Source organism: Cervus elaphus, chromosome 28 (genome assembly GCF_910594005.1).
Source record: "Cervus elaphus chromosome 28, mCerEla1.1, whole genome shotgun sequence".
Classification (NCBI taxonomy): Eukaryota; Metazoa; Chordata; class Mammalia; order Artiodactyla; family Cervidae; genus Cervus; species Cervus elaphus.
The window spans coordinates 43,110,120-43,135,044 of record NC_057842.1 but is presented as its reverse complement, the minus strand read 5'-3'; the positions used below and the strand labels follow the sequence as shown (position 1 = coordinate 43,135,044).

Genomic DNA, 24,925 nt, shown 5'->3' with positions numbered 1-24,925 from the left:
CTGGGAACAGGGACCCTGCGGGGCGGGGAGCAGGTTCTGAAGTGACGGGTGTTGGGTGTTGGTGAAGGCACTTTTCCCGCTGGGCAGTGGGGAAGCCCTACGGAGAGTGGACTGAGTCCCCTGGCAGGGTTTCCAGTTTCACAAGCTGCTCCCCATTTCCCCTCTGCCATCTGTGGAATGAAATACAGCTGGGGCCCCTGCGTTCACTGGTCTGCATTTGTTCTCTGCCCTTCCAGTCCACAAGTTCATGATTGCTCTGCTGGATGCTAAGCATCAGGATATTTGCTTTTCTGCCTGTGGTGTTCTCCTAAACCTCACCGTGGATAGAGACAAGCGAGTCATCCTAAAAGAAGGAGGTGGCATTAAAAAGTAAGTTCAAGGCATGGAGTTCTGACTATCAGGATTCACAGGGGAGCTTAGGCCCCTCTCCTCATTTCTCCCGGGCAGAGATATTTCTCCATTTGGAAGTGCCCAGCTAGGCTAAAGAGGGGATTTAGATTCCACTGGACGCTTAAAATAATTCAGATGTAGGTTATTGCTTAAATTTGTTAATTACTTAAATTGGTAGATGTGAAATTATTTTAATAACACTGAATTATATATAAAATGTATATTCAGTATCAAAGAAAGCTAATCATCATGTTAAAAATATAAAAAAGGTGCTGACCTAATAACTTCTCAATATGACTTTTCACTTAGGTTAGTGGATTGTTTAAGAGATTTTGGGCCTACTGATTGGCAGCTCGCCTGCTTGGTTTGCAAAACGCTATGGAACTTCAGTGAAAACATCACCAATGCTTCATCCTGTTTTGGAGATGAGGCTGCCAACACACTCTTAGCCCTGCTGTCGTCATTTTTAGGTAAGACTCCTGACTGTGAATCTGTGAATCTTATCAAAATGAGAAAAATCATTTCCTGTTGCCTGTGTGGATAAAGATTGGTAGGCGTTTGGGTAGCTTTTTTTCGATAAGGAACAAGAGAACTTAAAGACGATTATAATTTGGAGATACCTGGAAGAGGCTGAATCTTACATACAGTGGGGACATGAGGACTTCTAACTCACTGGGTGGTGTCATGATTTCTTTTGTGGCTTTTCCCCTTTTTTTGAATTTTCTATAAGCTGCATAAATAGACGATCTGGGCATAAATGCATTGCTGTTGTTTAAAAAGTATATAGACATTGTTGTAATTGAGAAAATATGGTTAAAAGCTACTCCGAAATAAGTCATGCTTTTAATGAACCTATGCATATATGATTGTGTTATGTGGGGAGAGTCTGTGAAATTATTTGACATTACTGTGTCGTCCGACATACACTGAAAGGTAGGAAGTAACTGATGCAAACCAAAGGAAAGATGAGAGTGTCTTCCATTGCAAAAGTTTCTTTTTTTTTTTCAAAAGTTTCTATTTTTAGGATAGTTCTCCTCATCCTGGGTTAGGCCTAACAGCAGTGATTTAGGTCAGAAGTGAGTGGAAAATCTTCATTTTCCAAAACGAAGATGTGCCTATCATCTCCCAAGCACCATGTTGGCTCAGCAAAGCCATGCAGAAAGGCTCAGTGTGACCCAGAGGCTGTGAGTTCAAATCCTGACTCTCTGGGATGGTGTGATTCGACATAAGACTCTCTCAGAACCTGTCTTTTCATCTGTAAAATGGGGACGTTATGTCTGTGCTGTGTTGCAGGGAGTTGTGAGAATCAAACAGGCATCCTGAGAGCATTCCAGGAAGACGAGAGGCTATAGTCAGGCAGCTCTGAGTTAAAGTCTCACTTTATCACATGCAAGGTTTTAACTCAGGGCATATTAATCTCTGAATGTATATCTTCTCGTGTCTAAGATGGGGATGATTGACATCCACTTTGCAGAGTTGTTGGGCTTCCCTGATGGCTCAGATGGTAAAGCATCTGCCTTCAATGCGGGAGACCTGGGTTTGATCCCTGGGTTGGGAAGATCCTCTGGAGAAAGAAATGGCAATCCAATCCAGTATTCTTGCCTGGAAAATCCCATGGATGAAGGAGCCTGGTAGGCTACAGTCCATGTGGTCACAAAGAGTCGGACATGACTGAGCGACTTCACTTTCACTTTGCAGAGTTGTTAGGGTGATAAATGAATAGACATGCACAAAGAAATTCACATAGAATCTGACACACAGCTGGTTCTCAAAACACGTTGTGAAAATGCTCGGTAAATTCTATTGTTGTAACAATATGTTATTAAACGGGAACTCCGGACCAGAGCTATTTGAAAGAAAGCTATATAATAGGTTCTTGTAGGTTATCCATTTTAAATATAAACAGTATGTACATGACCTTCCCACGGTCCCTTAACCGTCCCTTCCCCCGGCAACCAGTTCATTTTCTAAGTCTGTGAGTATCTTTCTGTTTTGTAAGTGAGTTCATTTGTATCATTTCCTTTTAGATTCCACATGTATGGGATGTCATGTTGTATTTCTCCTCTGTCTGACTTACTCACCCAGTATGACACTCTCTAGGTCCGTCTATGTTGCTGCAGACAGCCTTCTTTTTAATAGCTGAGTAATATTCCATCGTATATGAAGTACCACATCTTCTTTATCTGTTCCTCTCTCGGACATTTAGGTTGCTTCCATGTTTTGGCTATTATGAACAATGCTGCAGTGAATATTTCAGCTCCTGTATCCTTTTGAATCATGTTTTTCTCCAGATAGATGTCTAGGAGAGGGATTGTGGGGTCATATGGTAGTTCTGTTTTCAGTTTTTTAAGGAACCTCCATACTGTTCTCCATAGTGGCAGTGCTAATTGACATTCCCACCAACAATGTAGGAGGGTTCCCTTCTCAAAATGAGCACAATTTTAAATCATTGAGGTCCACATTCTGCTCTGTGGACTTGAAGTTTTCTTGGGTTGCTGGGAGCAGAAGTGTGCTCAACTTGCTTTAATTCAGTTCTCGACTGTGGCAGAACATTGGAATTAGAACACATGGAATTAAAAAGAAAAATCAGTAAAAAAAACCACACTTGTCCTGGCCCCATCCCGAGGAATTCTGATTCAGGAGCTCTGGGGGAGGCCAATTATCTGCATCGTTAAAAAGTTCCACAGGTGAGTCTGCTATTTGGGCAGCACTGAGAACTCTACCCCGGTTAGTGAAGAAACTGAAGGGAAGGATGCCCTGGAAATAAGGAAGCTGGGAAACATGTGCATTGCCCAGAGCCTGCTGGACCAGCACTCAGGATGTGGAAGGTGGCCCCATCAATAGCAGGCATCATCTACTCCACCCTGCTAAGACTCAGCAGTGCTCTGTCTCCGCTCTTAAGGAAAAAGGCCTTTGTCCCCCTTGTTCCCTCTAGGCTCCTGCATGGCCATGGCTCCAGCTGTCTCAAGGCTGCTTCTTGCTGCTATCGTGAGTGGGCCTCTGTCTCCTCTGCTGTTGGCACGACTTTCTGTCTCCCATTTGGGGAGAAGATGTGACTGGTTCCATGAGTCATTTTCCTGGGCTTTAGGCTTTCATGCCTCAGGCAGCAGCTGCCTCCACTGCAGGCTGTCTGTGGCTTCCTTTGGCACCTCAGTCTGGGCAGTCAACCACATATAGCAAACTGGTGGGGCCGTGTGGTACCACCTAAGAAGGGATGTGGGCATGGCTGGCGTCACAGGCGGGCAGCACACCTGGCATGCCCTTGACTATAATGGGCCTCTCCCCTCCGTCAGCCCTCCCTGGAGCAGGAATGGGCTTCCTCTCATGCTTCCCTAACCTTGCACCTTTGCTCTGGCCAGGTCTCTTACCTGCCTGGCCCAAGGCTGCCGGTACTGGCAGGCCCTTCTCGTGAGCTTTCCAAGCCCACAGTCATAGGGAAGCTGGACTACTTACATAGCAATTAATCATGAGCTGTGTAACTTGTTCTGTGTTCTTGTTTTGTACCTTTTGTTTCCCCACTCCAACGGAGCCACTTTAAGGAAAGGATATTGCCTTGGGCAAAGCAGGTTCTTGATAGATGCTTATGGATCAACTGACAATGGTGGTATCTTTAATAGTGCTGTATACTTTTAAAAGGACGTTTTTCCTACCCTTCTAAGATCTAAGGTCATCAGCTAGGTAGTTGAGGTAGGTTCCTTTAGGAGGGTTAAGTAAGTGACTTGCCTAAGATCATACTGTAGCAAAGCCAGGGCTTTTCATCAGAGAGTAAACATCGAGCCCCTGTGTTTTTTTCTGCTGCTCCATTACATAGGATGCCCTTACCCACCCCATCCCACCCAACCCTGGAAGGGGATGGAGGCACGGGTAAGAAAAATAAACACAGTCCACCAGGGAGCCAGGTCATCATCAGAGCGTGGCATGCACTTCTCACATGATCACGAGTGCTGCCTATGAGCCGTGAGGACTGGCCACTTCCTGGCTCCTCTCTCCACAGTGTGGGCCTCAGAGCCTCATTCTGACACAGGCTGTGGTTGTGTCCGACCAGCTGGGTGGCAGCAGTTGAAATGGGTATATGAGTGAGCGTATACTTAAAATTTCAATTTTTTTACAGCGATAGGTTAAAAAAACAACAGGCCATTTTGAAAACAGGATGAGCTGTTATATCACAAAAGTCCCACAATGTAGTGTGAGCACTGTTTTTAGAAATCATGGTAGGGCAATTGACATAGCAATGTAAGTTAGCCAACTTTTTCTTGATGGGAAGTTGAAAAAAGAAAGTAATGGGACTCAGTGTGGTTGGGATGTTGACAGTCTTTTTAGGAAAGTGGCTTAAAAAGAACGTGGTCTAAACTTCCTGATGTGCTACAGCCACTTCTCATAAACTCATGAGCAATCTGTTTATCTTGAAGTTCTTAGGTGGTATGCCCTGGCACACGACCACGAGCTTCTCTCAGGGTGGCTGGCAACTGGTGATCACCAGTATACACTGGTGATTAGTGTGTGAGTTTGTTATTGTGAACGTAAATGACTCTAGGTTATCTTACATTCATCTGAGGTACGTGGAGGGCTTCCCTAGGTGGCTCAATGGTAAAGAATCAGCCTGCCAATGCTGGAGACACAGGTTTGATCCCTGGGTCAGGAATATGCCCTGGAGAAGGAAATGGCAACCCACTCCAGTATTCTTGACTGGGAAATCCCATGGACAGAGGAATCTGGTGGGCTACAGTCCATGGGGTTGCAAAGAGTTGAGCACAAGTTAGCAACTAAATAACAAGATATGTGGAACTTAGAACCTAGGTTATGTGATAAGGGATAGAGGGGGCCCCAGCGTTCAAAGTAGAGGGTCACATCATCATGCTTATGCCAAAGAGTCATCAAGTGCTTCTAGAACATGTGAGAACTGTGCCTTGTAAGAGTTATAACAGTAATCAAACCCATGGTAGCTACCTGGTGCTGAACAACAGGCTAGGCAAGAGTGCAGTGATGTGCAGGATCCTTAAACTAGTAGAGACCATATTAGAATGGTCACTGACAGAGTTGTTTTGAGTCCTTTTGTTGTTGTTGTTTAGTCACTCAGTTGTGTCTGACTCTGTGACTCCATGGACTGCAGCACACCAGGTTTCCTGTCCTTCACTGTCTCCTGGAGTTTGCTCAAACTCATGTCCATTGAGTCGGTGATGCCATCCAACCATCTCTTCCTCTGTCACCTCTTTCTCCTCCTGCTGTCAGTTTTTCCCAGCATCAGGGTCTTTTCCAATGAGTCAGCTGTTCACATTAGGTAACCAGCGTATTGCAGCTTCAGCTTTAGCATCTCTCCTTCCAATGAATATTCAGGGTTGATTTCCTTTAGGATTGACTGGTTTGATCTCCTTGTTGCTGTCCAAGGGACTCTCAAGAGTATTCTCCAATACCACAGTTGAAAAGCATCAATTCTTCGGCACTCAGCCTTCTTTATGGTCCAACTCTCACACTGTACATAGCTACTGGAAAAACCATAGCTTTGACTGTCCTGACTTTTGATGGCAAAGTGATGTCTCTGCTTTTTAAGATGCTGTCTAGATTTGTCATAGTTTTTCTTCAAAGGAGCAAGCATCTTTTAATTTCATGGCTGCAGTGATTTTGGAGCCCAAGAAAATGAAATCTATCACTGTTTCCACGTTTTCCCCATCTATTTGCCATGAAGAGATAGGACCAGCCGCCATGATCTTTGTTTTTTGAATGTTGATTTCAAGCCAGCCTTTTCACTCTCCTCTTTCACCTTCACCAAGATGCTCCTTAGGTCTTCTTTGCTTTCTGCCATTAGTGTGCTATCATCTGCATATCTGAAGTTGATGTTTCTCCTGTCAAACTTGATTCCAGCTTGAGCATCATCCAGCCTGGCATTTCACATAATATACTCTGCATGTAAGTTAAATAAGCAGGGTGACAATATACAGCCTTGATGTACTCCTTTCTAAATTTTGAACCAGTCCACTATTCTGTATCTGGTTCTAACTGTTGCTTCTCGACCTGCACACAGGTTTCTCAGGAGGCAAGTTAGGTGGTCTGGTAGTCCCATCTCTTTCAGAATTCTCCACAGCTTGTTGTGATCTACACAGTCAAAGGCTTTAGCATAGTCAATGAAGCAGTAGTAGACTTTTTTTTTTTTTTTAATTCCCTTGCTTTTTCTATGATCCAGCAGATGTTGGCAATTTGATCTCTGGTTCCTCTGCCTTTTCTAAATCCAGCTTGTATATCTGGAAGATCTCGGTTCACGTACTGTTGAAGCCTAGCTTGAAGGATTTTGAGTATTACCTTGTTAGCGTGTGAAATGAGTACAACTGTATGGTACTTTAAACATTATTGGGCATTGCCTTTTTTTGGGATTGGAATGAAAAGTGACCTTTTCTAGTCCTGTGGCCACCGCTGAGTTTTCCAAATTTGCTGTCATATTGAGTGCAGCACTTTCACAGCATCATCTTTTAGGATTAGAAATAACTCAGCTGGGATCCTATCACCTCCCTAGTTTTGTTCATGGAAATGCTTCTTAAGACCCATTTGACTTCACATTCAGGATTTCTGGCTCTAGGTGAGTGACCACATGATTGTGGTTATCCGGGTCATTAAGACCTTTTTTTGTACAGATCATCTGTGTATTCTTGCCACCTCTTCTTAATCTCTTCTACTTCTGTTAGGTCCATACCATTTCTGTCCTTTATTGAGCCCATCTTTGCATGCAATATTCCCTTGGTATCACTAATTTTCTTGAGGAGATCTTTGGTCTTTCCCATCCTACTGTTTTCCTCTGTTTCTATGCATTGTTCACTTAAGAAAGCTTTCTTATCTCCTTGCTATTCTCTGGAACTCTGCACTCAGTTGGGTTTATCTTTCCCTTTGTTCTTTGCCTTTCACTTCTTTTCTCAGCTATTTGTAAGGCCTGCTCAGACAATCACTTTGCCTTCTTGCATTTATTTTTCTTGGAGATGGTTTTAGTCACCACTTCCTGTACAATGATACGAACCTCCGCCCATAGTTCTTAAAGCACTCTGTCTACCAGATTTAGTCCCTTGAACTATTCATCACTTCCATTACATAATCATAAGGGATTTTATTTAGGTCATACCTGAATGGCTTAGTGATTTTCTCTACTGTCTTCAATTTGAGTCTAAATTTTGCAATAAGAGTTCATGATCTGATCCACAGTCAGCTCCTGGTCTTGTTTTGCTGACTGTATAGAGCTTCTCCATCTTTGGCTGCAAAGAATATAATCAGTCTGATTTCAATATTGACTGTCTGGTGATGTCCATGTGTAGAGTCATCTGTTGTGTTGTTGGATGAGGGTGTTTGCTATGACCAGTGTGTTCTGTTGGCAGAACTCTTGTTAACCTTTGCCTTTCTTCATTTTGTACTCCAAGGCCAAACTTGCCTATTACTCCAGATATCTCTTGACTTCCTACTTTTTGCATTCCAGTCCCCTATGATGAAAAGGACATCTTTTTTTGGTGTTTGTTCTAAGAGGTCTTATAGGTCTTCATAGAATGGTTCAATTTCAACTTCTTCAGCATTAGTGATTGAAAGATAGACTTGGATTACACTGATGTTGAATGATTTGCCTTGGAAACAAATGGAGATCATTCTGTCTTTTTTGCGATTGCTCCCAAGTACTGCAGTTCAGACTCTTCTGTTGACTGTGAGGGCTACTCCTTTGCTTCTAAGGTATTCTTGCCCACAGTAGTAGATATATAATGGTCATTTGAATCAAATTCACCCATTCCCATCCATTTTAGTTCACTGATTCCTAAAGTGTCAGTGTTGACTCTTGCCATTTCCTGCTTGACCATGTCCAATTTACCTTGATTCATGGACCTAACAGTCCAGGTTCCTATGCAATATTGTTCTTTACAGCATCGGACTTTACTTTCACCACCAGACACAACCACAACTGGGCATTGTTTCCGCTTTGGCTCAGCCTCTTCATTTTTTCTGGAGCTATTTCTCTGCCCTTCCCCAGTAGCATATTGGACACCTACTGACCTGGGGGGCTCATCTTTCAGTGTTCTGCCTTTTTGCCTTTTAATCCTTTCTAAAACCTTACCTAAAATTCTAGTTTTTGGAAATGTGCTGTGTACAAAGAAAGTTGAGCAATAACTGGTTATCTAAATCAGTACTTTTCACACTGTGACCAGTTTGAAAAATGAAGCAGCAAACAAAGAGAATATCAGAATATATTACATGTAGAAAAGATAAGTATTCTATCATGAAACATTTGTTATTTGTTTGTAAATATGTAAATATGTGTATATAGTCATCATGTAATATGGACTTCCTAGGTCACAGTAAAAAAAAAAAAGTTTGAAAATCATAGATCTAAGTTTTTCTTGGGTTAGCATACAAGTTCCAAAATTTAACACCTAGTGTAATATGACACATTTTATGCGTTTGCTGTATTTACTTTGCAACTTGAGACTGCTTTTCTCTAATCTATAGTTATTTGGCCACTTTTGTTATCTTGTCTAACCCAATTTACAATTAAGAGGGTACAAGTGTAGATTAACTAATTATACGTTGAGCCTCAAGAAGAGTAATATAGTCTCAATGTTAGATTAAGAAACCCCAGACACCAAAACAGTGACTTGGCTAAAATCATCAAACTGAAGGTTGCCTGGGCAGCCATCAGTCTAAGCTGCTTTGGAAAAAGAGCATAAAAAAAATGAAATCATTTTTAACGAAAGTTTAGTACTCAGAACATCTGCAGAAGAGTGAGCAGGAAGTAGATCTAGGAATTCAAGAGCACTCAGAGTCTCACAGACCGCTTTAGTTTGGAAATAGCCCAACAGGAAGGACTTTTAAGGCATCAAACACCATCTGGATTCTCCTTCTTTCAAGGCCTTGATTATCAAATGGGTGGGGAGAGTCAGGTTTGCTTACAGGGGTCTCCATGGAGAGCTTTGCTGAATTGTTTGTGTCTGCCCAGAACTTATCTCAGAGTTGCATAGCTGTCCAGTTGGCTAGGGGAAAGGACGGGAAGGTACAAACTGGGATTCCAGACTTATCTTATTCTGGGTAGTGACACCAACACCAGTAGTGCCAAAGTACACACAGTGTACTTCGTGTGTACTGAAAATATTCAGGGTAAGAAATTTGATGTAAGCACCAAGGAAGCATTTGATGGTAGGATTTTAGTGGGCCTTATGAAAGAAGTTTGCAAATTATGCAAGCAGCAATATTTGTGGTCACTTTAGGACTTAGTGGTTACCACTTAAGAAGTCTGCCTCAGCCTCAGACCTAGGAAGTGGCAGAGCCAACCTTCTGACTGGCAGGCCAGTGCATTTTCCTGAAGTTCTTCTCATGGGTTCCAGTGTAAACAGAAATGCAGTGGCGGGTCAGTGCAGAAACCTCAGTAGCCATTTGTCTTCCAACTTGGGTTGGATATACTTTCATGATATTCACAGAATTGAAAGTGCTGTTGGATTAAGAAACAAATCAATGTTGTAATTTTGCATTTTTTTAACAAGTGCTTTTCTGCATTATACATGGATTCACTTGGGATTCTAATATTGCTTAGGATTCTCAAAGTCTTCCATTTTTCACTTTTATTGGGGTGAGCATAAGGTGGCAGGGGGAGGGAGGTGTTATCTTTTCAACGAAGTTTGTCCAGGCTGCTCTGAAATGAGCAAAGTTGATTTTCAGTCATTTTCAGTCAAATTCAACTGTGCTATTTTCCCAAAAGATTTCCTAACTTCTTTTATATTTTTCAACCACTGAAGAATTAATAATTAACATTTTTAATGTGCAGATAAGGAAATAATCTATTCATACTTTGTTCTGAGAAATTGTGATCTGACTTTTGGATATAAAGTTAGATGTAACATTAGGGATAAATTGAAGTAAAAACTCAATTCAGTCTAGGTTTTTTTTTTTTTAGGAAGATTGCTATCTTTGATTATTATTTTTTTGCCATGCCACACACTATGCATGATCTTAGTTCCCTGACCAGGGATCCAATCCCAGGCCCCCTGCAGTGGAGGCATAGAGTCTTAACCACTTGGACTGCTAGGGAAGTCCTCATGGTTATTATCTTTTTTTTTTTTAATTAAGAAACTATCATATACTTACTTAAAATTTTTCCTATAAAGAACTACTCCTGTAAAAAAGCCTTGTTGCAATTAGAGATGACTCAGGATGAGTTTAACTCATGCCATCAAAAATTAAACCATTCAGTAGGATTACATTTCTAAGTAATTGCTGTAATTTTAATTTTTCTGATGCAGATGAAGAACTAGCATTGAATGGGAGTTTTGACCAAGACCTAAAAAACTATCACAAACTCCACTGGGAAACAGAATTCAGACCGGTGGCACAGCAGCTTCTAAACCGAATTAAGAATCATCACACCTTCCTGGAACCTCTGCCTATTCCTTCTTTCTAACATGATGCAGATTAACAACAGAAACAGGAAGTGAGGTCTCCATCATTCTTAAGAAGTGGTAACAAGCATGAACTTTTTTTTTCAATATTAACAAATATTCAAAGTTTTTCAGGTACTTATTTTAGTGAGTAGTCTTAGTGTATTAAAAGAAATAAGCATTTCTTCTTGTGGTAGGTATTGTGGAAAAATGAATATACATGTTGTGCTTCCAACTATGAGAAATTTAAGATGAAAATATATTCATGGTATTTCTAAGTAAATGACTTTTTATTCTATTCTCTATTGAATAATTTAGTTCTAGTCTTAAAATCCTGATGTCACAATTCTAGAATTTAATTGCTTGTCAGTTCAGTCAATGAACTGTGCAATGAAGACAGTTAGATTTTATGTACAGAAAGAATGGTGGTCAACACTATTAGGAATACATTACGACATAAGCATCCGCACTGATCCTTACAGCTTTTAATAATAGTCTTCTGGTTAGGTACCACTATTTTTCTGGTTGTCATACTGAGGAGGGGGAGGCAGAAAAATTTAGAGAAGACTGCTTTGGGCCATCCACTCTTTATTAAATAAGTAAAATAGATGAAAAAGAGAGTATTTTCCCTTTTTATTTTTATTTGAAATAAACTGAATAGACCAGACAATTCTACTTATAACTCTTTGTGACTATAGAGGTGATCCAATATACTAGAAATATATGGCAGATCTCAGTTTGAATCCTAGTTCTCCCCTGCCTAGGTTTTGGGCAACTAACTTAATATTTTTAGCTTAAGTGTACAATGTAATCATGTAGTTTAGGAACAAGCAAACAAAAGTGGGCAAATTGTCCAGTATGCTGACTGATGTGTAGTAGGTACTCAATAAATTACGGTTTTCCACCCTTCATAGGATAAGATTGGTCTTTGAATAAATGATCAACACCAAAGAAATTGAGATAACCATTGCTATCCTATATTAGCCAAAGAAAGATTCAGAATAAAAGTAGATTTGATACTCTGCTCTGTAGGGTTAGAGATGAACCATTAATAACATAAAAACTCATCTCTTACCCTAACAAAATACCAAGACTAATGAGTTAAAGGCAGGCTTTTAACAGACTAGATAGTCTTATAAGTCTATTAGAAAAACCCTAAATTTCCAGAAACAAATAGACTTTCCAAGGGCTCCTCTAGTTTGGGGCTCATCCCAGGTTGGGGCTCAGCAAAATCATCTAGAGACACTCACTGTAGTCTGTCATCCATGCATCTATGCTAGGAGATTCACTCTAACAGTTGAAATCTTCTTAAAAAAAAATATTTATTTGGCTGCACTGGGTTTTAGTTGTGGCATGTGGGATCCAGCTCCCCCATCAGGTATCAAACAAACCCATGTCCCCTGCATTGGGAGTGTGGAGTCCTAACCACTGGACCAGCTGGGAAGTCCCTGAAACAGTTTTAAAAAGTCTGATAGGCTAATCTCTCAAAAACATTTGAAGATCTAAGTATTTTTACCCATAGCAGGCTATATATTCTACTTTCAGTGAAAAAGATAAAACTCTCTTCCCCCTAAAAGAGCCCCCTCAGTATTTATAATTAATATAATAACTCATAGTAGAATACCATTACATTTGTTCTCCATATTAACCTCCTCTCCCTCAGACTCATGTGCAAGCTGAACCATGTGGAACTATCTCGGTTCATTTCAATTGCTCAGTTCTGTCCAACTGTTTGCAACCCCATGGACTGCAGCACGCCAGGCTTCCCTGTCCATCTTCAACTCCCAGAGCCTGCTCAAACTTATGTCCATTGAGTCAGTGACACCATCCAACTATCTCATCCTCTGTAGTCCTCTTCTCCTCCTGCCTTCAGTCTTTCCCAGCATCAGGGTCTTTTCCAATGAATCAGTTCTTTGCATCAGGTGGCCAAAGTATTGGAGTTTCAGTTTCAGCATCAGTTCTTCCAATGAATATTCAGGACTGATTTCCTTTAGGATGGACTGGTTTGACCTCCTTGCTGTCCAAGGGACTCTCAAGAGTCTTCTCCCAACACCAAAAACCATAGCTTTGACTAGACAGACCTTTGTTGGCAAAGTAATGCAGTCACCACCTGCAGTGATTTTGGACCCCAAGAAAATAAAGTCTCTCACTGTTTCCATTGTTTCCCCTTCTATTGGCCATGAAGTGATGGGACCGGATGCCGTGATCTTAGTTTTTTGAATGTTGAGTTTTAAGCCTACTTTTTCACTCTCCTCTTTAGTTCTTCTTTGCTTTCTGCCATAAGGGTGCTGTCATCTGCGTGTCTGAGGTTATTGATATTTCTGTTTCTTGATTGAGATCTTGATTCAATCTTGATTCCAGCTTGTGCTTCATCCAGCTCGGCATCTCACATAATGTACTCTGCATAGAAGTTAGATAATCAGGATGACAATATACAGCCTTGATGTACTCCTTTCCCGATTTGGAACCAGTCTGTTGTTCCATGTCCAGTTCTAACTGTTGCTTCTTGACCTGTCTACAGATTTCTCAGGAGGCAGGTCAGGTGGTCTGGTATTCCCATCTCTTGAAGAATTTTTAAAGTTTGTTGTGATCCACACAGTCAAAGGCTTTGGTGTAGTCAAAAAAGCAGAAGTAGATATTTTCCTGGAACTCTCTTGCTTTTTTGATGATCCAGTGGATTTTGGCAATTTTATCTCTGGTTCTTCTGCCTATCTGCCTACCTTATTATTGGAACTATCTGCCTACCTTAAAAATTAGTTAGAAAATTTACCATCTTAACCATTTTTAAATGTTGTAGTGGTGTTAAGCTTACTCACATTTGTCTGCAAAGTTCTTCCTTCGCAGAACTTTTTCATCTTGCAAAACTGAAACTGTGTCCATTAAACAACTCCTTCTTTCCTCCTCTTTCCAGCCCCTAGCAACCACCATCCTACTTTGTTTCCATGAATTTGATTTGATTAGTTTAGATCCCTCATACAGCCTTTGTCGTTTTGTGACTGATTTATTTTGCTTAGCATAATGTCTTCAAAGTTCATCCATGTTGTGGTGTATGATAGGATTTCCTTCCTTTTAAAAAGGCTCAATAATATTTTCTTGTATGTTTATATCATATTTTTTCATCCGTTAACTCATCAGGACATTTGGCTTGCTTCTATCTCATGCCTATTGTGAATAATGCTACTATGAACATGAATGTATAAATTACCTCTTCAAGGTCCTGCTTTCAGTTCCTTTTGATATATACCCAGAAATGGAATTACTGGGTGATATAGTAGTTCTACTGTTAACTTTTTGAGGAATGTCTGTATTAATTTCTGCAGAGGCTACCTCATTTCACATCACCAACAGTGCACAACGGTTCCCATTCTTTTTTCTTTCCCATTTATTTTTATTAGTTGGAGGCTAATTACTTTACAATATTGTAGTGGCTTTTGCCATACATTGACATGAATCAGCCATGGATTTACATGTGTTCCCCATCCTGAACCCCCCCTCCCACCTCCTTCCCCATCCCATCCCTCTGGGTCATCCCAGTGCACCAGCCCCGAGCACTTGTCTCATGCATCCAACTTGGACTGGCGATCTGTTTCACACTTGATAATATACATGTTTCAATGCTGTTCTCTCAGATCATCCCACCCTCGCCTTCTCCCATAGAGTCCAAAAGTCTGTTGTATACATCTGTGTCTCTTTTTCTGTCTTGCATATAGGGTTATCGTTACCATCTTTCTAAATTCCATATATATGCGTTAGTGTGGTGTTTGTCTTTCTGGCTTACTTCACTCTGTATAATGGGCTCCAGTTTCATCCATCTCATTAGAACTGATTCAAATGAATTCTTTTTAATGGCCGAGTAATATTCCATTGTGTATATGTACCACAGCTTTCTTACCCATTCGTCTGCTGATGGGCATCTAGGTTGCTTCCATGTCCTGGCTATTATAAACAGTGCTGCGATGAACATTGGGGTACACGTGTCTCTTTCAGATCTGGTTTCCTCAGTGTGTATGCCCAGAAGTGGGATTGCTGGGTCAAATGGCAGTTCTATTTCCAGTTTTTTAAGGAATCTCCACACTGTTCTGCATAGTGGCTGCACTAGTTTGCATTCCCACCAGCAGTGTAAGAGGGTTACCTTTTCTCCACACCCTCTCCAGCATTTATTGCTTGTAGACTTTTGGATAGCAGCCACCCATTCTTTACATCTTCTCCAGCGCGTGTTATTTTCTGTTGTTGTTGTTTTGATAGTAGCCATCCTAGTGGTTGTGAAATGGTATCTCATGTTGGTTTTGATTTGCATTTCTCTAATAAGTAATGGTATTTTTTACTGTTGATCATGCTCTTTGGGCTCCCCTGATAGCTCAGTTGGTAAAGAATCTGCCTGCAGTGCAGGGGACCTGGTTTGATTCCTGGGTCGGGAAGATCCCCTGGAGAAGGGATAGGCTACCCACTCCAGTCACAAGGGAAGCCCTTGTGACTCAGCTGGTAAAGAATCTGCCTGCAATGCAGGAGACCTGGGTTCGGTCCCCAGTTTGGGAAGATCCCCTGCAGAAGGGAAAGGCTACCCATGCCAGTATTCTGACCTGGAGAATCCAGGACTATACACTCCATGGGGTTGCAAAGAGTCACACACGACTGAGTGACTTTCACTTTCATGCTGTTTGATGCACAGAAGTAAGTTTGATGTAGTTCTATTTGTCTATTTTTACTTTTGCCTTTTGGTATTATGTCCAATAAATCATTGCCAAATCCGGTGTCCTGAAGCTATGCTATCTTTTCTTCTAGGAGCTTTATAGTTTTAGTTCTTACACTTAGGTCTTTAATCCATTTTAGTTAATTTTTGTGTATGTTTCTAAAATAAAGGTCTAACTCCATTCTTCTGCATGTGAATATCTAGTTTTTCCCAGACAGTTCTTTTCTCATCGAATAGTCCTGGCATCCTTGTTGAAAATCATGAAGGCTTATTTCTGGGTATATGTCTATGCAAGTACCATACTGTTTTGATAATGTAGCTTTCGAAAATGTTTTGAAATTAGGACATTGTGAGACTTACAGCTCTGTTCTTTTTCAGGATTGTTTTGGCTATGTAGAGTCTTTTGAGACCCCATGTGAATTTTTGGATGGATTTTTCTATTTCTGCAGGAGAAAAAGGCATTGAATTTGTAGATTGTTTTAGGTAGTATTGACATCTTAACAATATGAAGTATTCCAGTCTATGAACACAGGATGTCTTTATTTGTTCGTGTCTTCTTTATTTTCTTATAGTTATGTTTTATAGTTTTCATTGTCAAGTCTTTCAACTCCTTTGGTTAAATTTATTTCTAAGTATTTTATTATTTTTGATGCTATTGTAAATGGAGCTGTTGCCTTCAGCTTAGTCACTCAGTTGTGTCTGACTCTTTGCAACCCCATGAATTGCAGCATGCCAGGCCTCCCTGTCCATCACCAACTCCCAGAGTTTACTCAAACCCATGTCCATCAAGTCGGTGATGCCATCCAACCATCTCATCCTCTGTCATCCCCTTCTCCTCCTGCCCCCAATCCCTCCAAGCATCAGGGTCTTTTCCAATGAGTCAACTCTTCGCATGAGGTGGCCAAAGTACTGGAGTTTCAGCTTCAGCATCAGTCCTTCCAATGAACACCCAGGACTGATCTCCTTTAGGATGGACTGCTTGGATCTCCTTGTGGTCCAAGGGACTCTCAAGAGTCTTCTCCAACACCATAGTTCAAAAGCATCAATTTTTCAGCGCTCAGCTTTCCTCACAGTCTAACTCTCACATCCATACATGACCACTGGAAAACCATAGCCTTGACCAGATGGGCCTTTGTTGGCAAAGTAATGTCTCTGCTTTTTACTATGCTATCTAGGTTGGTCATAACTTTCTTTCCAAGGAGTAAGCGTCTTTTAATTTCATGGCTGCAATACCATCTGCAGTGATTTTGGAGCCCAAAAAATCAAAGTCTGACACTGTTTCCACTGTCTCCCCATCTATTTGCCATGAAGTGATGGGACCAGATGCCATGATCTTAGTTTTCTGAATGTTGAGCTTTAAGCCAACTTTTTCACTCTCCTCTTTCACTTTCATCAAGAGGCTCTTTAGTTCTTCACTTTCTGCCATAAGAGTGGTATCATCTGCATATCTGAGGTTATTGACATTTCTCCCGGCAATCTTGATTCCAGCTTGTGCTTCTTCCAGCCCAGCGTTTCTCATGATGTACTCTGCATATAAGTTAAATAAGCAGGGTGACAATATACAGCCTTGACATACTCCTTTTCCTATTTGGAACCAGTCTTTTGTTTCATGTCCAGTTCTAACTGTTGCTTCCTGACTTGCATACAGATTTCTCAAGAGGCAGGTCAGGTGGTCTGGTATTCCCATCTCTTTCAGAATTTTTCACAGTTTATTGTGATCCACACAGTCGAAGGCTTTGATGTAGTCAATAAAGCAGAAATAGACGTTTTTCTGGAACTCTCTTGCTTTTTTGATGATCCAGCGGATGTTGGCAATTTGATCTCTGGTTCCTCTGCCTTTTCTAAAACCAGCTTGAACATCTGGAAGCCTGTTGCCTTAGTTTCCTTATTTGATTGCTGTTAGTGTATAAAAATGCAACTGATTTTTCTGTGTTGACTTTTATAGTTCCAACAGGTTTTTTTGGTTTTGTTTTTTGGTGTGGAATCTTTAGGGTTTTCTAATATAAGACCATGTCATTTGCATACAAATATATAATTTTACATTTCCTTTCTAATTTGGACATTTTTTCTTTTTCTTGCCTAATTGCTTAGTTAGGACTTCTGGTATACTATGAGTGGTGAGAGTTGATATTTTTCTCTTGTTCCTGATCTTAGAGGAAACAGTTTATCTTTCACAGAGTATGATATTAGCTATGTGCTTTTCACATATGGCCTTTATTACACTGAGATGGTTTCCTTCTACTTGTGGTTTGTTGAGTATTTTTTTTTTTAATCATGAAAAGGGTACTGAATTATGCCAAATAATTTTTCTACATCAACTGATAACAATCATGTGTTTGTTTCCTCACCCTTCATTCTGTTAGTGTGGTATATTACACTGATCAATTTTTAGAAACTGAATATATATACTTGCATTTCAGGAATATATCCCTCTTCATTTTTTAAAAAAAGTATTTTATTAATTTATTTACTTTTGGCTCTACTGGGTCTTAGTTGCAGCATGTAGGCTTAGTTGCCCTGCAGCATGTGGGATCTTAGTTCTCCAACCAGGGATCAAACCCACATCTCCTGCATTGGAAGGCAGATTCCTAACCACTAAACAGCCAGGGAAGTCCCCCACTTCATTTTTTAAATGTGCTGTTGAATTTTCTCTACTAGAATTAAGGGTTTTTGTAACAATATTCATCATACATATTTGTCTGTAGTTTTCTTGCAGTTGCTTTGGCTTTGGTATCAGGATAATGCTGACCTCATAGAATGAGTTTAGAAATGTTCCCTTGTCTTCAATGTTTTGGATGAGTTTGGTGTTGACTTTTCTTTAAATGTTTGGTATAATTCAGTGAAACCATTTGGTCCTGGGCTTTGTTGAGTTTTTAATTACTGATTCCAGTCTCCTTACTAGTTATAGTTCTTTTCAGATTTTCTATTTCTTCATGATTCCTTCTTGATAGGCTGTGTGTTTCTAAGTTATTCAATTTGTCGATGTACAGTGTATAGTATTCTCTATCCTTTTTTTTTAATATTGGCTGGGAATGTCTCATTTTTCATTTCTGATTTAATATTTTTCTTAATGCAGTTAAAGATGTCAATTTTTTTGATCTTTTCAAAGAAGTCTTAATTTTGTTGTATTTTTTCTATTGTGTTTTTTATTTATCTCTGCTTTGATCTTTGTTTCCTTCTGCTAGCTCTGCGTTTGGACTGTTCCGTCTAGTTCCTTGACAAATGACGTTGCAATGTTGACTGGAGATTGTCTTTGCTTTTATAGTCTAAGAGTTTATAGCTGTAAACTTCCCTCTTAGCACAGCATCTGTAAATATTGGTGTGCTATGTTTTTATCTCAAGATACTTTCTAAGTCCATTTGTAATTTCTTCTTTGCAGTGGCCTTTTAAGAGTATGCTTTTTCATTTCTATATACTTGTGGACTTTCCAGCTTTTCTTTCTGCAGTTGATTGTTAGGTTCATTCCATTATGATCAGAAAAGATACTTTGCATCCAATCTTTTAAAATTTGTTAGGACTTGTTTTGTGGCTTAGTATGTGGCAATCCTGGAGAAAGTTCCGTGTGCCCTTGAGAAGACTGTATATCTTATTGTTGGAATTTTCTGTATACGTCTGATAGATTCAACTATTCTGTAGTGTTCAAGTCCTCTTTTTTCCTTATTTATCTTATGTTGGTTCTATTCATTTTTGGAAGTGAGTATTTTTAAAAGTATTTATTTGGGTGCATTGGGTCTTAGTTGCAGCATGCAGGATCTTTGTTGTGTCACGTGGGCTCTCTAGTTGTGCTGCATGGGCTCCTGAGTGCATGGGTTCGGTAGCTGCAGCATGCAGTCTTAGTTGCTCCATGGCATGTGTGACCTTAGTGCCCCAGCCAAGGATCCAACCTGTGTTTTCTGCATTGCAAGGAGTACTCTTAACCACTGGACCACCAGGGAAGTCCCTGGAAGTGGATATTGAGTCTCTTACTAACTATTATTGTGTTGCTATTTCCTGGGCTTCCCTGGTGGCTCAGTGGTAAAGAATCTGCCTGCCAATGCATGAGCTGTGGGTTTGATTCTTGGGTTAGGAAGATCCCCTGGAAAAGGACATGCCAACTCACTCCAATATTCTTGCCTGGGAAATCCCATGGACAGAGGAGCCTGGCAGGCTACAATTCATGGGGTCGCAAAGAGTCAGACATGACCTAGCTACTAAACAACAACAAATCTGTTTCTCCCCAGTTCTATTAACATTTGCTTCCTATGTTTAGGAGTGTTAGTATTTGATGCCTATATATTTATAACTGTTTTGTCTTCCCGGTGAATTGGCCCTTTTCTCCGATGTTCATAGAGCCACCCCTGCTCTTTTGGTTACCATTTGCATAGAATGTCTTTTTCTATCCTTTCACACTCAGCCTATATGTGTTCTTAGATCTAAAGTTAGTTTCTTATAGACAGCATATAGTTGGATCCTCTTTTTTATTTTATCCATTCAGCCAATCTGAGTCTTTTGATTGGGGGATTCAATCCATTTATTACATTTGATATAATTACTAATAGGGAAGGACTTGCTATTTTGTTTTCTGCAAGATTTGTAGCTTTTTTTGTACCTCAGTCCCCCTCTTCCTCCTTTGTGTTTCATTGACTTTTTTTTTGGAGTTAACATGCTTTGATTTCCTTCTCATTTCTTTTTGTGTAAATTCTGAAGAGATTTTCTTTGTGGTTACCATGGGGATTATGTTTAAAAATGTTAAAGTTATAAGTTTATTTTGATAAGTTGATTTGCATATAAAACTCCATTCCTTTACAGCTCTGCACACTCCCTACTTTATGTCCCCACAAGTCCCTTAGGCTCTCTTCACTTTTCATTTTTATCTCTGACTTGATAATATCAATAACTCTTCAAGGTCTTTCTTCTCTCTGATCAAATTGCCTGTTGTAGTCAATTTTTTTCCTTTTTCAATTATTGTATTCTTCAGCTCCAGAATCTGATTCTTTTTATTCTGTCTCTTTGGTGATATTCTCATTTTGTTCATGCATCATTTTCTTGATATGTCAGCCTTGTTCTCTTTTTCTCTTTAGTACACTGAGCATCTTTAATTGTTTAAAATCTTTTTTTTTTTTTAAGGTTTTATTGAATTTCTTATTATACTGCTTCTGTTTTATGTTTTGGAAGAAGGTCTTGGCCCTGAGATAGGTGGAATCTTAGCTCCCCAACCAGGGATTGAACATGCACCCTCTGCATTGGAAGGCGACTTCTTAACTACTAGACTGCCAGGGAAGTCCCTAAAATTCTTTGTGGGGTAATTTCAGAGTCCTACATTGCTTTAGGGTTGGTTTCTGGGGATTTATTTTGTTTTTTAGATTTTGCCACATTCTCTTGCGTACACACACACACATATATATACCTTGCAAAGTTTGTTGTGATTTGGGCATTTGAAAAATAGCTACCGGAGAAGGCAATGGCAACCCACTCCAGTATTTTTGCCTGGGAAATCTCAGGGACAGAGGAGCCTAGCAGGCTACAGTCCATGGGGTCACAGAAGATTCAGATACCACTTAGTGACTAAACAACAAATAGGTTTATACATCCATAACCCTTGACATGTGACTTTGTAGCACCTCCCACTGTGGGTGGAAAAAAAAAAGAGAAAAAAAAAAAAAAAAAGAAAAATAGCTACCATTTCCAGGGATGTATCTTCTTTGGACAAGTGTATATGTTTTTATTCCAGGATATAATATCTGCTTTTAGCAGATATCGTCTTAATTTCCCTAAGAGGCTTGCCTCTGTTTCTTCTCAGGAGCTTCCTGTTCCAATTTCTGTTTTATTCCTATCAGTATTCTTTTGGATCTCCTGCACCTGCCTATATAACTATAGATACCCTGCTGTTCTAATGTACCTCTGTGCTCACTTCTGTGTTCAGTGATCTACAACTGGCATCCAAACCATTCTACCTCTCCTCCTAGTGCTCCAAGTCAGATGAGACAGAATCCAGTCCCTCAAACACAAACGTTCACCTTTTTTCTTTCGGTCCCGAGGGAGAAGCTGGGAATTAGGAGTTTCCTCTCAATTGCTGCCGTGCTGTACGCCAGGTTAGGACAAGCAAAATGCCCCGAATTTACCTCCACCTTTTGGTGCAGCCTCCTCCTGGTTTGTGTTTGCCTGAGCTGTAGCTTCCCAAGTGGTTTCTAGAGTTCTCACAAAGGTGTTTGGTCCTTCTATTGTTGTTAGTTCAGTGTCTCCATTGGGAATAAGGACCTGGTACATCATAGGTAATGTCACTCCCCATCTACTGCCTTTGCTTTCCCTTGATATTCACTAGTCACAAATATTTAACAAAATTTCAGAGTATCTTAATGCGTGAAAAGTGCCTGGAAAACATTCTTATCCAACAAGTTTTATTTACTTATCTATCAATGGTCTGTTATCACGATAATTTGAAATTGGTAAACTGTTAAAATTCATTTAAAAACTAAGATTTTATTCCTCTAAGTTAAAAATATCACCATTATTTATATGGAGTTATTTAACTGTGGTAAATGTGTTTAGAATTTAATCTCATTCTTAAAGAGATACTGAATTAAGTATTGCCTAATAAAAAAGTTCCCTAATTTTTACTAAAAAAGTGATCTAAAAAATTGAATCTTGGGAAAAAAAAAAATTGAATCTTGGAAACCTCAACCAGAAATCTATTCATGGTTATTTAAGAAAAATAATTCCTCTTGTGGGGAAGTTTTGATAGCCCATATTCTGTTTTACTGCCTTCAATTATTTTGGAAACTATTAGTTTCAAGAAAACATTAACAGGAAACACCTGTTAAATTGGAGGTGTTGAAACATCAACTTTGTATCACAGGCATGCCTTTATTACTTTAGGTACCAGCATACTTTCTTACTCATTAAAATTTTCATTTCGTCTCATGATTTCTAAGTGGAATAAGATAATAAACTCAGTTTTTCTTGCTCATCCTACTACTGATTAGAACTTCTATTAGAAATGTTGTATTTTTAAGAGGAAGTGCCAAGAACAAAGAGCAGAAGCAGAATGAGTAAAAATTTATCCAGTGCAAACTTACTTGTTGGATTCACCTGTATTGCTATGATGAAATAACCCAGTAGCAGACAGAAAAGGGCAGAGGCATGATGCAAATTCAACAGGTAAGACCATTTGTATATTATTGTAAGCTAACTAGAAATGGGCTGATATATTTCTTTATAAAATATATTGAAGGCAGTGTTTATCTAAGGTGACAGTATTATCTTCTCACTAGGGTATGTAGCCATGAAGGTAGCTATAACATCTCCATTCAAAATTATGCCTCCTAGCTCCCATCCCACACTATAATTTTATAGGCACTATCTTGTTACTCATCAAAACATTTATTGAGCTCAGTTATCACAAAAGCTTTGATTAAATTCAGAACTAATTGTTTGACAGTGTCATTTTTTGTTCTGTAGTGACTCCCTAATTTAACCTGCTTCTAATAATTCTTAATAATTGATCTCTAAAAATCTCAGTTCAAAATGGACAAGGTATGGGACTGTATTAGTTATTTCCAAGATAAAACTTTTCCTTGTAGCTCTCAAAATGACTGCAAGAGTTTGCCATTTAAATAATAGATAATTCTGTAGTCAGTCTTAAGTGTGATAGCTAATAAAAATCAGTAGAAAGTAGGAATAGTGACTGATTTTGTTAAGTCATGATTTTTTGAGACAGCAAATAAAATTGGAGAAAAATTATTCTTTATTGAAAAATACTAATAATACTGACAGACTTCAAAAGCAATTCACGCTTCCAGAATACAAAGTACTTAATACATTTTTCAAGCCTGTTTGCATTTCAAAGTTAGCATTTTTGTAAATCAAATTTGATAACCTGACTAAAAATATTTTCCAGCTTTATTATTTAAGGAGCTGCACAATCTTTGAAGGGGGGGACCATGAGGTGGGCAGGAGCAGAGGGGCAGAATGCACCTGGGACTGAGCAGCAGCTACACAATATTTCCCATAACTTCGGTGCTGGAAACAAAAACACTGCACAAGACAGCTGCCCTCCAGTGTCACAGAACCTTGGGAAACAGCATATCAAAAGGTAGCCAGCTTTTTCTTATAATTTAAACATTTTTTCACGTAAGATTGCCTTTTGAAGAAGTCTTTAAGAATGCCACTGTAATTTAATATCATCCAATAACTGAATTTAAAAAAAAAACTATGAAAAAAATGAGCTGTTACCATCATAATGGTCTTTGATGAGCTGTGAGTAATTTTAGATGCAAAAAAATTAACATATATGTAAGTTTAATTTGAAACCACACAAATTTAATGTATGTAGGCTCAGATAGTAGCAGTGTTCACCTTATTACTGATAGCTTAACCGGAACAGCCACTCTATTCATTCCACCAGCAGGAATAGCAGCACCAATATCTAAAATTCTTTATGTATAAAAGCTTACATCATTATCAAAGTCCCATTCTTTGCATGCTCCAATTTTTGTTATTTTTTAACATAAAAGCAACAGGATTTGGAGAGATACTATTTGCTGTATTAAAACAGTTATACAGCATCTTGTACTGTCAAAAAGCAAAATACTGTGAACAGCAGCCCTTCTTCACAGCTCTAAACTTGAAGCTGCCGAGCACTCACTGCTTGTGCCAGCAGTGGCGTTTCCACAGTAAAATGGCAGAAACTAAAGGAATCATGGCACAATGGATTTTGAATTCTTTTATCTACCATTGGTCCTGGGGCTGAGTACCTTCCCCTTGTAGACTATATCTGCTGATCATTCCATCATCTTTAATGGAGGAAAGGCATCAGGTCATATAGCGGGTAATGGCTCTCAGAGCATAAAGGAGTTCTGCTTGCATCCTAGCTTCTATAAGAAGCAGATTAACATGAACCTGAATATAAAACACAACATTATTTAAGATATGGTTATAAGCATTTACAATCAGTTTCAGTGCATTTAATCAACACCAAATATAAGTAATGTTTTATGTGTACCACTGAATAGCTTAACATGAGTCTTGGGTTTGTTGAACAGAGTATCAATTTCTCAAAACAAAAGCCATCTGATCTTTCTTGGAAATATGTTTTGAGCTTATATTTGATCACATCTCTTTTTGAAGGTTTGTTAGAATAATAAACTTTCCCTGCCAAATCATCATTCAATAATTTCTGTAAAGACGGTTCAAGGATTCTCTTCTTTCTCCTAAGCCTGAACTTTGAAGACAGGCCAGAAGATCTGTTCTCCCTGTCGTTCTTCTTTTATGTTAAACCAGTGGTCTCCAACCTTTTTGGCATTGAGAACCGATTTCTGGATGATTCAAGCACATTACATTTAATCTAATGCCATGCTGATCTGGCAGCAGGTACCCCTGGCCTTCAAGCTGGGGACCTCTGCTTTAAACCATAATGAGGTTCCCTTCCAAGGCATATCTAAGACAGCTATTCCGGAATGTTCTTCTCTGGGTCAGTAGAGGT

At 39.5% G+C, this 24,925-nt stretch overlaps 2 protein-coding genes across 5 annotated transcripts in view; one reads left to right on the top strand and one right to left on the bottom strand.

Moving 5' to 3' along the window:
- The window catches only part of ARMC2 (armadillo repeat containing 2), a 125,886-nt gene extending 113,322 nt beyond the window's left edge, over positions 1 to 12,564 (top strand). The window contains exons 16-18 of one of the 3 annotated variants that reach the window (XM_043890065.1): positions 237 to 369; positions 700 to 860; positions 10,641 to 12,564. In XM_043890065.1, the coding sequence (XP_043746000.1) occupies positions 237 to 369; positions 700 to 860; positions 10,641 to 10,798 (452 nt within the window). In that variant the 3' untranslated portion in view covers positions 10,799 to 12,564. The remainder of the gene's footprint in view (positions 1 to 236; positions 370 to 699; positions 861 to 10,640) is intronic. The other 2 variants (XM_043890068.1, XM_043890066.1) reach the window with 2 other exon arrangements.
- Positions 12,565 to 23,165: 10,601 nt separating this feature from the next.
- The window catches only part of SESN1 (sestrin 1), a 114,720-nt gene continuing 112,960 nt past the window's right edge, over positions 23,166 to 24,925 (bottom strand). For both annotated transcript variants that reach the window (XM_043890069.1, XM_043890070.1), the window contains exon 10: positions 23,166 to 24,342. In XM_043890069.1, the coding sequence (XP_043746004.1) occupies positions 24,256 to 24,342 (87 nt within the window). In that variant the 3' untranslated portion in view covers positions 23,166 to 24,255. The remainder of the gene's footprint in view (positions 24,343 to 24,925) is intronic.